The 15,536-nt window shown below is 37.1% G+C and overlaps 1 protein-coding gene across 1 annotated transcript in view; it reads left to right on the forward strand.

Moving 5' to 3' along the window:
• Positions 1 to 12,503: 12,503 nt before the first annotated feature.
• Positions 12,504 to 15,536, forward strand: part of LOC141428803 (uncharacterized) — a 35,290-nt gene continuing 32,257 nt past the window's right edge. The window contains exon 1 of the mRNA XM_074088820.1: positions 12,504 to 12,553. Within this exon, the coding sequence (XP_073944921.1) occupies position 12,553 (1 nt within the window). The 5' untranslated portion in view covers positions 12,504 to 12,552. The remainder of the gene's footprint in view (positions 12,554 to 15,536) is intronic.

Here is a 15,536-nt window from a genome sequence, read left to right on the forward strand (position 1 = left end):
TGTCTACTGCTTTGAAAAATTATATTTAATTATGCTCAATACTGTTGACACGTTGTTGTTTAATTTCCTTCACAAATCTAAAGGGCGATTGTAGACTTGCAAGAAAAACCGTGCAAGTTGCATTCATTGCGAGGCCGTAAAGCCAACGAGTTTGTAGTGGCCAATCGAGCGCGGTAATGTAATGCAAATTTCACGATTTTTCTTGCAAGTCTAAACTCGGCTTTACTTACACTATTCTAATCGCAAAAGTCGCTACACGCGGGGTTTTAAAACAGGTTTTGCGTAGTGTTGTGCTGTGCTTGCATAGAGCACACGCGCTGTCGATTGAACTATTACAAAAAGTTGGAAAACCCCCGACTTTGTCACTTCAAAGTTCAATATCTCAAAAATGGCTGAACCAATTTTGATGAAACATATCTAAGAATCATTGCTAGAAATCCTGTATTTAAATAAAAAAAAACACATTTTTATGTAAGTGATTCGCGGGTAGTTCTAAATCATTAATATAGCATGTCTGCCCTACATGTTTGGAAGATGATTATTACCTGAATGGCGATAGTCGGGATACGGCCTTTCCTTTCGAAAAACCCTAATATCTCTTAAAACCGGGACATAACAGTGGCGACGAGTTGAAATTTGATCAATACATTCAGTGCGGTACAATAAGTGATTTTCGAAATTATGTCGAGTTTTGGTAGTGTTCCGATATTTGACTGCAAGTCTGACGAGTGGGTGCATAAGGCACAATTATCAAACCTAAGATGAGTGATTGGTCTCGCACGAGACCAATCATTCATCTAAGTATCAAACTTTTTCTTAACGAATGGAATCGACGATACTTCCGATGAGTCGGCTGGTAAACGGCGAGCGATTTTTCTAAATTGCATATCACAAGAATCTTATCGACTCTCGCGAGATTTACTTTACCTTCTCACGCCAGAAGAAACCAACTACATCGTATCTACACTATACCCATTTCCAACCAAAAAAATGTGTTTACGCAGAGCGACAAAAGTTCTATTCAGCTAATAAGGAAACTCATGAGTCATTGGCCGGGTTCGCGGCACGGCTACGGGGATTAGCTTCGGATTGCAGTTTCGGCACGGCACTCGAGATGTGCCTGACTGACAGATTTGTATTAGGCGTAGACTCCCCAGCTGTTCGTGAAAAACTGTTTCGCGAGAAGGCGGACAAGTTGAACTTGTCAACGGCATTAAAATTGGCATGTGCCGTGGAGAGTGCTCGACTGGTGCTAGCTGGGAGTGAAACGTGTCCTAGTGGAGCGGCAGCGGCGGTGAAGGCCGAGCCCCTGCTGTATGCCGCGGCCAGCCGCAGCGGCAGGCGCGCGGCACCGGCGGCTCGCGGGGGCGTCGCGCAGTGCTCCGTGTGCGGCGGCAGGTCGCATGCCGCCGCCGATTGTGGTTATCGTCATTTAAATTGTGATAATTGTGGAGTTAAAGGACATTTAAAAAAGATGTGTACAAGTAAAAGTACTTACTTCAAAATAAACGCACAATAAATCTTTCAATAAAAAAAGTAGCAAGAATTGGCGTTACTATTATATAACGGTTCGGTGCTGACGCCGGTGTGCATGCGCACGCTGCCGGTCTCGTATAATGGTGTGACGCATGGTCTTAACTTTTATGTTATTGAACACGACCCAGTATCATTGTTAGGCCGGGATTTCCTATCAAAATTTAAGTTAGCTTTTGTGGCACTTAATTATTGTGCATCAAATGATGGCGGTAAAGCCGTCTTAGCGAAATATGGGTCATTATTTTCGGGCAACCTTTGCACATTTAATAAATATAAGTTGACGTTGCATCTAAAAGAAGGTTCAACTCCAAAAATTTTAAAGCCAGAACCGTGCCGTTTGCTTTGAAAGATAAGGTGAGTGCGGAATAAGATAGATTGGTGAGCGTAGGTATTTTAAAACCAGTCACCTATTCAAAGTAAGTATGCATCGCCTGCCTAAAATCTCCGAATTGTGCGCGTCGTTGCACAATGCGCGTTACTTTAGTTAATTGGATTTATCAAACAGTTACAATCAGTTTTGCTGGACGAGCAATCCCAGCAGTACACCTGCATCAATACTCACAAGGGGCTCTTTGTGTACTCTTTGTGTGTGGGAGTTGAAGTTTTCATCGATGACGTGCTCATAGCCGCCCCGTCTGCATGCTGGGAATTAGGAAAATGCGGATATATATTATAACGTCTCAGACATTGGGGGCCAACCTTAACCAACTCATTAAGTAAGTAATTAAGCTTTATGGAGCGCAGTGTTGTCACATCTACCTATTTTCCATTTCAAATTCTACCAATTTCTACTAATTTTGTATGCCGTTTTGCTAATAAATTGTACAGCCAGCCAAATAAGTGGTCTATCAATTCTTAAACAAGTTCCTATCAAATGAATATGTCGCTAAAGTCGAACTTTCAAGTTGACAGGCACCTCTATTGGCATTATTGTTTTATGACATGCAAACGATTATCAACTTTAGGGTGGTAGAAAACATATTTGGCTGATGGTACGTGACAATACTGATGGAGCGGTTCCTGTTCAGTCTCACAATAACGGACCACAAGTGATCGCCTACGGGGATTAGAGATGACTGACGTAGGAAAATGTTATTGTCAGACAGTAACGACCACTCGCACTAGTTTGGGCGGTAAAACATTTTAAAAGGTACCTTATGGAGAGAAATCTTCTGATTTAGGCATAGACTACGAACCGCTGAGGGTTATTACTTAATACAAGCTTTTATTAGTTTCACCTGTCCCGATGGTTGTCATCAAATCTTGCAAATTAAATTTGGTCCACTTCCCAGTTACCGATTAAGCTGAAATTTTGCATACTTGTGTCAATTGCGTAACAACACAATAATCTGGTAGTGACATCCTGGTACTCCAGCCAGGATCGTCTCCGCGGGACGGAACTCTTCAACGGGTAATGGAATCGACTTGAAATTGGTATGCAAATGTGGTTTTGGCGGCAATGCGGGTACAGGCAACAAAATCTTTAACATATAAAATATATTTACTATCATGGTCAATGATTTGGCATCTTGTCTTGGAACAGGCCGGACATTATTGTATGCTGATGACGTTAAAATAATAGTGGAAATCAGAGACCCACAGGATTGTCAGGGCATGCAACGCAACTTAGATGCCGTCCATCGATGGAGTGTTGCAAATCGTCTGTGCCTGAACGCATCGAAGTGTTTTGTTCTGAGCTTTACTCGGTCGAAGCGGCCAATATTGACTCAATATAATATAAATGGCGTGCCCATTGCTCGTACTCAGTCAATAAAGGACTTGGGAGTGATGTTTGATCCCGGACTCACTTTCCACGATCACATGCGCTATCTGGTTGGAGAAGGGTTCAGGAGATTGGGATTTATCACCCGTAACTGTGAGGCCTTCACATGCATGAGCGCCATCAGGCTCTTGTATACAGCACTTGTGAGATCCAAGTTGGAGGCGAGCTCGTGCGTGTGGAACCCTCACGAATCGACGTACGCTTTGATGATCGAGCGAGTTCAAAAACGTTTCCTGCGCTTTCTTTATAAAAAAGGTCATGGACATTATCCCTTTCTGTACCCTACCGCCTATCTGCAGGGAACCCTCGGCTTTAACTCGCTGGCTACGCGCAGGCTGTTTGACCAGGTCATCACAATTGTCCGAATCATGCGTGGTCGTCTCGACTGCCCCGTCCTATTTGGTGAGGTGTGTCGTTTGTTTGTTCCCGACCAAAGGACACGTTTTCGCAGCGATCGGATGCGTTTATTCGCGGTTCCCTTCTCGCGTACAATTTCGCGTCGCAACTCTCCAGTGTGCCGTGCACTGCACTGTCTTAATACCCTCGGCGCTGCGCGACTTTCGTGTGACCTATTTGCGGATGGCTGGACGGTAATCGAGAGGGAGTGCATGAGGCTGTGCGAGAGCCTTACTCAACAGTCGAGTTCTATTTGTGCATAGCACCATGGCATCTTATTATTATTGTTATTAGCTGACTGGTAATTTAATTTTCAATTGTCTTTTTCTTTTTGTATTCTATTTTAATTTATTTTTGTTTGAAATTTGTATGGTATTTTAAATGTGGAAAAATTGTAATGACTTGGGTTTTCACCTGTAATGTTACACTTTTTTTTTTTTAATGATTATTATTGAATAAATTGAATTGAATAAATTGAATATTTAATATTTATTTAATAATAAGCATATTACAGGTGAGGACCCAAGCCATTACAATTTTCCACATCTAAAACATTATATGCCAATGTCAAACAAACATAAAATAAAATTTGTCAAGAATTAAGTAGTTAGGTATAAAACAATATCTTACAAGGTCATATTCCCCGCAACAATAGTCTTGCGGTAGGAGATGGTTATAAAAGTTGAGCAATAGTATTTACCTAGATATTATATACGTATAATAGATTAAATAAACAACCTACTTATAATTAGAATCATGTACTTCAATTGTTTAAATTAATGAAACGAATTTATATCATTTCATTATATATTATGTATTGTAAATCTGTTTAAAATATTTATACCTCGTTGAGTTTCTTGCCGGATTCTTCTCAACAGAGGTTTTTCCGAACCGGTGGTAGAATCACAAAGTCATTCATATACATTGTTAATTTATTATTGATAAACAAAGTAAAGACTGATAAATTAATTATAAAGACAAAGAGATAAATAAATAAATACAACTTTTTTTAAGTACCTACTAGTATCAATAAACTTTGTTTGAATTAAAATCACACTCAATAGCATAAAGAACATTATATAAAATAACTTAAAAGTAAAATTAATAATAAAAGTAACTAAATAATGACTAGATAACAACCATATTACTTACATACAAACGTAATTCTTAAAGATTCTTCAATTATACCTGGTTTTTCAGGGCCCTCTACTTTTTCCATAATATTCTTCAGAATCCTTTTTTCTTTCAGTGTTTTCATCCTTTGATAACTTGCTTTCATTGCTGTAGATAGCTGCTGATATTTAGTTTTATCATCTACTTTGCGTGTTTTGTTTTTTTAATTCCGTTTCTTTGGCAACGCTTTCTATACTTTTTGCATTCTCTTTTCAGTTTTTCTACCTGTTCTTTCAGTCTTAAATTATCTCTATGTAGTTTGGAACGATCTCTTCTTATTTTCTTTTTGCCTTGCGCTTTTTTATTAGGTTTATCTTTTGGAACTGGTGGTAGTGGTGCTGCGTCAATTCCGGGTAAGTTCACGTCTTCATTCAAATTCGCATTCAGGGGCTCTTGAAGGGGAGCTGGAAGGTGTTATATCGAGAACACGGTTGAGGTTTTGTTTCCGCTGTTTTACATTCTTCTTTCTCAATTTCCATATCACTCTAGCGTTGAATCTTTCTTTTGGTGTCAAATCCTTTACAAGTCTTTTCTTCTTGTGGTAATTTGCTCGTTTTTTCTTTTTATATTCTTCATACTTTTCTGCATTCTGTTTTAATTTTTCTTTATAGCGCTTCTGTCTTTCTGCTGCAGTTAAGCCCATATTAGCTGAAAAACACATTAAAGCGTAAGCAATCGAAGAAAAGCACTGCCACGTGAATAGAAAAAGCGGCCTTATTTCAGACCTTACGATGAATTAGTATAGTAGTAATATTAGTATAATCTAACCCGATTTTATCGAATCAGTAAGGACAAACTATTAATAATTAAATAAAAATAATAAAATTACTTCAAATTAATTATTAATTCAATTTTACTATTAACATAGTGTAGTGTCCGAGTATCTAATTCTTAAGTTTAAATGAGACTCGTCTAGGAATATTTTGACAAAATACCGCAATTTACATGACGACTATATCTAAGGGACAACGCAATTTAGTATGGAACTTGAAAATTAACCACTGGGTCACTTTTTTTTCACATAATTTTGAATAACATTATGAAAGTTGATTGTGTAAACAAGACCACAATAGTTCTAATTTTGTAATTGAAACAATAAAATGAACGAAATTCAGTTAAGATTGGTTTTTTGGAATCTTTTTGTATTTTTTATTTCAATTCCAAATTTTTACTTTTACGGTCATCCCGTAAAACCGAAATTGAAAATACAAACTGAAATATAGATGCACAGAAAAAACAGAAAAATAAGACCATCACTGGGAATCGAACCCAGGTCCTCGGTAATCCGTACCGCGTGCTATACCGCTACACCACTGATGGTCAACGGTACCGACACGAATTTCCCTATGCACCTCATATCTCAGCTTGTGTTTCTTACTTAGTCACTTAAGCAGCGACGCTAGCGACATCTATGCCGTAAGCCCTCAAACTTTTTCGGCATTCCTTTGGAACTATCCGCTCACCCGGACAAGAGATATCGTTTCTAAGCAATCAAATTAAGATTGGTTTTTTGGAATCTTTTTGTATTTTTTATTTCAATTCCAAATTTTTACTTTTACGGTCAAAATTCAGTTAGTTTATTCAAAATCATGAAACGTTTGCAACGGACAGGTATTGGCAAGAAAAAGTTGATCGACCCAAATAACTTAAAAGTAAAATTAATAATAAAAGTAACTTAATAATGACTAGATAACAACCATATTAATATTTGAATATATGTATATTATTATTGTACCTCCGAAACGTATCGCCTAAGAAATATTTATTGTAAGTAGGTATTATTATTATTTTAAATTAGATGTGTATTCTAAATTTTCTAATTCTTATTCTTACGATTGCTGGAGTGTCTTATTTTCATTTTTATCGTTATTAACTTAAAATGAATCCAGACAAATCATGGCGATGTAACAAGTTAATGTAATACCTACAATTAGGATTACTTAATTTTACTACTATCTACTAGGTTTATGTTCTAAGATTTGTATAGTATCTTATTTTGATGCGGAACATAAATTGTGACAGTTTACGAATTGAATTATATGAGGCTCCATTAAACTTGATAAAAAGGGAAAGATGTGACGTGTGATTACCTTACATTACTATAAAATAAATATGCACATCGCCGGAAGTGCGGGTAGCGCGGGTGCTATGTCAGGCAACCGGAGCGGACCGTACTTGCGGCAATGAGCTAAACCCCAAAAGGTGTTTAATTTCTACCATTAACTAACCCTGTCCCGGGACGTCACATATACCCTAAATAATAGAAGCCTGTTTCAATTTAATCGCGGATAGTGTGGTTTTCTGTTGAATTCACTTATTCCTATCCCACGGTAATCCTATGTCGCGTAGGTACGAAGTCGCGCAAAAAAAAACAAGGTTTTCTAAAATTACACCCCTGACCTGAAGATGTGAAACAGAGCTTCAAAGTTGATTTTTAAATTCGAAAATTTGCAAATATAATCCTCCGAAAAGATCGTGGAAAGTAAATCTGTGCTACACCAAATTTAACGCGAGCGAAGCCGCGGGCAAAATCTAGTAAATAAATAAGCAAACAGGGCAAGCTAAAGAAAATCTTCTAAAAATATCGCCGAAATGTTAGCACTTGTGCAAGTATTTCGAATAAAAAACAATTTGTATTCTCATCCTCTTTGGTTCTGGCTGTTTGCTTCTGAAGCCATTGCCCGCAACTTGCCGCGCGCGGCTAAAAAAATATATTGCCAGATCTCGGTTTATTCGCGGGAAATTCGGCGGACTTCGTATGTTGTGTAATTAAATAATAAGAAGCTCGACTAGTGTGAATAAATTTTAAACTGTATTATAAACCTTGTAAATAGTGTTAAATACTTAGTATGACTTTTTTTAGTGTAAAAAACAATAGGTAAACATAGTGATTAATGCGGTGTGGATTTGGCGAGCGCTTTATCATAGTTGGATTCATTGAGGTTTATGGTTCATAAATTGCTTTATTAATTTTGCGCAAAAACAAATAAACCACACAATCAGACATTCACTATAATTATTATACTATCGAAGCTTTTATAAAACATCATTAAAATCGCAAACTTAAAGGTAAATATTCAAACGACATAGCTACCCGTTGCTAGGCGACTTGGTCGCCTTAGCAACGGCTAATAACGTTCTAGCAACCAAAAATCGCTGAAAAAAACACGTTTCTTGTATGACGACCCCCGTTAATTTGTAATTTTATTTTATTTTTAGTATTTATTGTTATAGCGGCCACAGTAATACATAATGTGAAAATTTCAAGTGTGTAACTTTTACGGCTTCTGAGATAAAGCCCTGTGACAGACGGACAGACAGACAGACAGCGGAGTCTCAGTAAAAGGGTCCCGTTAGCACCCTTTGGGTACGGAACCCTAACAAGTGATATCTCATTTACTGATATGTAATGTAATATGGCATTACATTTGAAAGCACTGTTTAGCGCATGTCTCGGTGCCCTAAATCTGGTCACGTGACCCCATTTTGAAGGTGATTTTGAATTTCCCGCGACTCAAAAAAAGTAGCGTCAAGTCGCCGCGTCGTGTAGCAGCCACACGATGGCTTTTTGCAGGATTGATCTTGGCCTTGGAAGCTGATTTCTTAATCTAATTTAGTACCAGTCGTATCAGTGGTACAAATAAAATAAAATAGTAAAAAAAAAAAAGTTTTTTTGCCGAAATTGAAGAAGTTTTTTTCCAACGATAAATCTCAACATTGTCTCAGTCTCAGCTTTGTCGCTATATGTCACGTGACCAGATTTGACACTAGAAATGAGCATCCAGCGATTTCATGTGGCCGCGGGCTTATGTCATCGAATGCGCGAGAGGACGGCGCAATACTAACTTTGAGTTTCGTAGTAGCCCCTCAGTCAGATAAGCAAGCGCGGCCACATCAAAGTCACTCGACGCTCGCTTCCAGGGTCAATCTGGTCACTTGACATATAGCGATTAAGCTGAAAATGTTGAATAAAAACCTCTTCAATTTCAGCAAAAACAATGTGTTTTTTTTTCATTCACTCCAATTTCTTTTATTTGTACCACTGCCACGACTGCTTCTAAATGAGATAAAGAAATTAGATTCCAAGACCAAGATCATTCCTGCAAGCAGCCATCTTGTCGCGCTGCTCGACGCGGCGACTTGACGCTACTTTTTTTGAGTCGCGAGAAATTCAAAATCACATTCAAAATGGGGTCACGCGACCAGATTTGTCGCTGCAAACGAGCGACCAGCGACCGAATGTGGCCGTACCTTAAGAAATGCATGGCATGATAATCGAAAGCCAATAAACCGATATGTCTTAGGTAATGTACAATTGCGACCACAATGCGCAAGGCGAGCGTGCCGCGGCAGCCGCCAAGATCAAAAATAAGTTATTATTTTCTATGCTAAGCTAATTGTCGAACAAACTTAGAAATACTAACCTCCAGTCCAGCCAAAGTATACGAAAATCGGCCGACATTGACATGGTGGTAAGTACCTATCAGGTCGGAATTGATCATCAGTAACTATGCCGGACTGATATTTAATATTCCGTGACATGGGTTTCAATGCACGTGTAACACGAAAACAGGATCGGTATTTCCAATTCCAAGTCGGTAAAATCCGAGCCGGCAACGAGTTTTTGTTCAGTTGAGATGGATGTTGGTACCTATAAAATTTGTATAACCAGCTTCAAAAAATAATAAAATACTTGCCAGAGCAATTACATCTTGAGCAGTTCGAGTCATTGGAGAATCACAGCGTGACATATATTAATAACTAGTAATAGTAGTGTTGTAAACTAGTCCTTCCTCATTTCTGTAAAAAAGGTTGCCTGGAAGAGATCGCTCTTAAGCGATAAGGCCGCCTATAACTTACCTTGTAATTTTTTCTCTATGTATCTGTTTTCTGTATCGATTACTATTTCTGGTGTAGGTACAATAAAGAGTCTTTGTATTGTATTGTAATAAAAACATATAATAATAAAATCATCTTGGATGTTTAATATATTACATTCAATCTGTTCAAATGGGTTTATCTCTTACCTAGGTAATCCTTATTTACTTTACCTATATTATATACCCATAATAATACAAGCTTTGCTCACTTTGTGACTGAACCAATAATTATTGTGAATTGTTCTATGATATTTATTTATAATTTAATCGATTTTTCCCACACCTTCGCATGCGTAAACCATTAGATCCGGCAGTTGAGTTGAATTCCGGAATTTTAATAGACTCCCACGGAATTCTCGAAAATTACATTGTGGATTTCATTAACATTGCAGATAAAAAAAATTGAGACGGCTCAATTTGTGGTGTCTAATCCCAGTGGCTGAAATTTTGACATTTTGTGGCTGGGACTCCGTCTTGTAGCTTCGTTCAGCTATCTCGAGTTCAATTCGAGTTATGAGTAGGTGTAACAACAAAATTCAAATTTAAGAAATGATCTTTAAAAAAAAACATACTAATCATAACAAATAACATAGATATAATAAAAATTAGTAAAAACTGAGAAAACTCAAAAAATGCATAACTGTCGCGATAGCCAGACAGCAGAAAGTTGGCAGAACGACTTTGAATTTGTCACGTCAAGTCAACATTTATATATATAAAAGAAGAAACTGACTGACTTATAGATCAACGTACAGCCCAAACCGCTGGACCTAGAAACTTGAAATTTGGTACAGGGGTTCTTTTTATAATGTAAGTGAGCACTAAGAAAGGATTTTTAGAAATTCATCCCCTAAGGGGGTGAAAAAGGGGGTGAAGTTTATATGGAATTTTCTCATTACTCGACTTAGAAGTATGAAAATAGGTGTAAAAGTTCTCGGTTACAATTAAAAATTAACTGTGTAAGTGGAATGGATAAAATTCTCCCCCTAAAGGGGTAAAATGGGGGGGTAAAGTTTGTATGGAAATATTCTCATTTCTGGACTTAGAAGTATCAAAATAGGTAAACAAGTTCTCGATTACAATTAAAAATTATCTGTGTAGGTGAAATGGATAAAATTCCCCCCTAAAGGGGTAAAGATTGTATGGAAATTTTCTCATTTCTGGACTTAGAAGTATGAAAATAGGTGTGTAAGTTCTTGATTACGATTAAAAATTATCTGTGTAAGTGAAATGGATAAAATTCCCCCCTAAAGGCGTAAAACGGGGGGACGGGGGTTAAGTTTGTAAGGAAATTTTCTCATTTCTGGACTTAGAAGTATGAAAATAGGTATAAAAGTTCTCGATTACAATGAAAAATTATCTGTGTAAGTGAAATGGATAAAATTCCCCCCTAAAGGGGTAAAACGGGGGGGGGGTAAAGTTTGTACGGAAATTTTCTCATTTCTGGCCTTAGAGGTATGAAAATAGGCATACAAGTTCTCGATTAGAATTAAAAATTACCCCTAAAGGGGTAAAATGGCGGATAAAGTTTGTATGGAAATTTTCTTATTTCTGGATATAGCATTATGAAAATTGGTATACAGGGTCCTAATTAGAAATAAAAATGATCTGCGTAGGCAAAAATAAAGAAAGAAGAAGTAGCTTTCGACTTATTAGGGGGAGTTTCTATGAGACTTCCTTATTTCTCGACTAAAAATACTTATGGCTGGTCACAATTTAAAATGATCCGTATGGTGTCGGCGACTTCAATAGGGGAGGGGGTTTTTCATACAAAATGTGATAAAATGTTGAAATTAAATTGATATTTAAAATGATGTGTGATATAAATTTGCAAGTAATTATGCAGTAGGTACGGTAGGTTGTGCATAATAAAATCAATAATATTAATATAAGCGTATTTTTTTATGATTACCCGATATTATTTATCTTTTACCTAATTTACAAAATATTATGCACACTGCAATTTCGAAATTATACTTCGGGTTCTAGAGTAAGATTCGGTTCTCGCCGAAAGCACACGAGATAATTAATTTACTCTCGTGCTTTGCATAAAACTTTTCATAAATTCATAAACTAGCTTCAAAACTGGTAAAAAATGTTGTTTATAGCGAAGTACTGTAGTAAACTGTTACCTATCGTTTACGGCAGTACTTCGCTATGCACATAGATACCAATGTCACAATTATAACGGGGGTTAATTAAAACATATGCCCTGATAACTAAAATACACGCGGACGAAGTCGCGGGCAAAAGCTAGTTTGACATATTTTTGTCAATTTCGTTTAGCGCCTCATAACAGAGGCGCTGAAGTGCCCGTAAAAAAGTGACGTTTTAAGTGTGATTTCTATATAGGTACTAATACTCTTTGGTTTAAACACTTTAAACTGTCACAGTCATGCTCTTCGACGAAGTGTCACTTTTTAGAGGGCCTTTATTAGACACAGCTAAACGCTTTATAAAACTGAATAAAATCATCAGTTCGTCCGTAAACATTTGGATCCATGACAAAAAACCTGGCTATAATTACTTGGACTAGTTGAAGCGCACAGCAGGAGCAGTTCTGGGGAATCTTTGTTTATGAGTCTGCAGCAAAGCCAGCGTCGCAACAAGTACGTACAGACGTTTTACTAAACCGTTAGCGGGCACCGCGAAGCCACAACAAATGATTATAATCTAAGCAGACCATGTATTGCGAAAAAAACCGATACAGCAAGTCCTCAAAATATAAAAAAACATTGCCTACATCCTAATGGGTTACCCGGGGCAAAAGCAACTAAAAAAAATAGTAAGTATAATAATTTTGCCGCCCTCTACCATGAGCTATATAATTACAAGGGTTTTATAAATAAATATATAATTATATAATAAAATAGGCTTAGGTTTCCAATAATTGATTTTATTCTTTCACGAGAGCAGTAGGTAACAGTTACATTCACGCTACCGTGGGGTTAAAGTGACTATTAATTATAACATTGTTGTAATCAGTTACTATGCTTTGGGAGATAAGAGTACGTACGAGTACATTCACGCAACACATATCCGAAGATGGTATCTAGTTGCTGAAAATAGGGCTGTCTCCAGCAAATTCTTTTATTTTTATTTTTATGGGGTAAATGCGACTATCTTCCATAGTGGCTAGTGTTGGAATACTACTTATCGATAAATGTTTGTGAATTAAATTCAACATTTTTTTTTCATGTTTTCCTTACCATTCTTTGACCTGATGTTTCCATGACCTCAGTATTTGATGAAATTATTTAGCTGTGCTGTTTCAAACATATTAAGATAAAGTTTTTTTTTGTTAATTTTAGGCTTATTTTTTTTTAAGCTACTTCATTTGTCTTTTGTTATAAAGTCTTACATGCTTCGCACCAATTGCAGATCTTAAATAGTAATAAAATATGTGAAATTCATTTATCGAAATATCGACACGGGACATCACTATACTTGGTTTGGATAGGAATTTTACTAAATGTAAACAAAACAATGTCAATGGGTGTCATAAATGTTGAAATTCCCCCATTAAACTATCTAAACATTTTCATTTATGTATTGAAATACACTAGTCTAGTTTGTATTGCAAAGATAGAACAGTAAAATGTTTAAAATCCTTGAATGTACGAAATCTGACAGCTGAAGTTTGTTTACATTTAGTTAAATACATATCCAAACCAAGTTTAGCGAATAGCATTTTTCGTACAAAAACTATGGGGCTATTGCAAATGTTGAAATAGTTGAGGTTAATGTAACTACGAGTATATCAATAAACTATTAATTGGAAGAATAAAATTAATAGTTTATTTAACATATCAAGTAATTTTTAAAGTTGTACAATTATGAGTTTACATACATACATTGGAAGACATACAGTTGAAATAAATATACCAAAAGCATTTACGTTTTATCTTGTTTTAGGACGAACTTGTGTTTTTTCCATAAAACGGCTTGTAATATTTTTTATAACACAAAAAATATAGACACACTACACTGCACTACTAATCTACATTTCAATTTTAAACAAACGTTACTTTCAGTTTTACTAGTAGACAAACTCTTTTGCATTGGGGCTCGTAAAACCGATGGCTCTTTTTACAAAAACCGTTACATTGAAAGAAACTTCTCAATTAGTTACTTTAGCCTCATACTTGCTTTCGCCTCGGGTGACCTTGCTAATATTATAAATGCGAAAGTGTGTGTGTGTTTGTCCGTCTTTCACGTCGAAACGGAGCGTCGGATCGACGTGATTTTTGGCATAGACATAGTTTATGGGTCAGAGAGTGACATTGACTACTTTTTATCCCGGAAAAATGGTCAGTTCCCGAGGTCACGCCGCGGAAGGTTTTGGCACTCACAGACAAAACGCGTACCACAATACAAGTAATATAGGCAGTCATTCGACTTTATACTAGATCCATAGTAGAAGAGGAGAAGTAAGTTCACTACGACCCTTTAGGAGACTTAACTGCCTACTCCAGCGCGGGCGCTTAGGGTTGTCGACGTCTATTTTAGATTAATTACCTACCGGCAAATAATTTTAGCACGAAAGTTAGCTTAAATTGTCTTATGTCTCTGTCTAGAAAAACAAGATTCTATGCCGCTATATTACTATTATTATTATTATACTAAATTAGAAAATACGAGATTACGAGAATTATTTATAAATTCGCCGGAGTGGCGATGGCGACTGTGTATATACTACTCATGTTTAACTACACATAATAACTATATAAAACGCAGCTGAAGTTGGTTTTCATTTAGTTAAATACCTATCCAAACCAAGTATAGGTATTTACTTAAAGTAAATAAAGAATAGTTAACATTATTCATAAGTATTAATTAATTATTAATATTTCTTACCGTTTCCCTTGTGTTGGTAACTTGGTATGCCAAAGAACGACAATGCTGGATTCGCTGAATTGTTGAGGCAGCCGAAAACAGAACAATACGTCTTCGCGATGCATTTGTTGTCATTATCAATAGGTTTTATTGTTTGTAGGTGTGTCCTTGCATGAAACTATTACATTACACTACACTTATATCTTACTACTAAATTACTAATTTAAAACTACATATTTATTTATTATTTACACTGTGACTATATCTAATACAAAAAAAATACGTAAATACGAGTACGCGAACGTATAGTGGTCGCAAAGAGACCGCGAGACGATCAACGTGCGGCACCGGCGATAGCGTAGCCTTGACTAAAGACAACTTAATTAATCATCCTTAAATTATCAGTGTGTGCGTGCGGTGGGTGCATGCGTACCGCCGCCAGCCGGCGCGCACATATTTAAGCCGCGCGATGTACTTTTGTTTATAGTGAACTTACTTTTCCCCTTTTACTATGTTAGAGCGCCCGAATCGACGCACGCACACAGCGAAGCGTCTTACACGGCCGCTAACTAAACTTCGCCCGATAAAACTACGCAGTGTCACGCCGCACGCCACGCAGTCCGGTCGCTGGTCGAGTGAGTGCTGCACCGCGCCGCCCGCTCTATCATAGTAAAAGAGGAAGAGTAAGTTCAATACAACCAAAAGTACATCGCGCGGCTTAAATGTGTGCGCGCCGGCTGGTGGCAGTACGCAAGCACCCACCGCACGCACAAACTGCTAAATTTAAGGAGGATTAAGTTATCTTTAGTCAAGGCTGCGCTATCGTCGGTGCTGTACGTTGCTCGTCTCTCGCTCTCTTCGCGATCACCTTTCACGTTCGCGTACTCGTATTTACGTATTTTTTTGTATTAGGTATAGTCAGAGTAGATAAT

Source organism: Choristoneura fumiferana, chromosome 6 (assembly GCF_025370935.1).
Source record: "Choristoneura fumiferana chromosome 6, NRCan_CFum_1, whole genome shotgun sequence".
In the NCBI taxonomy this organism is placed as follows: Eukaryota; Metazoa; Arthropoda; class Insecta; order Lepidoptera; family Tortricidae; genus Choristoneura; species Choristoneura fumiferana.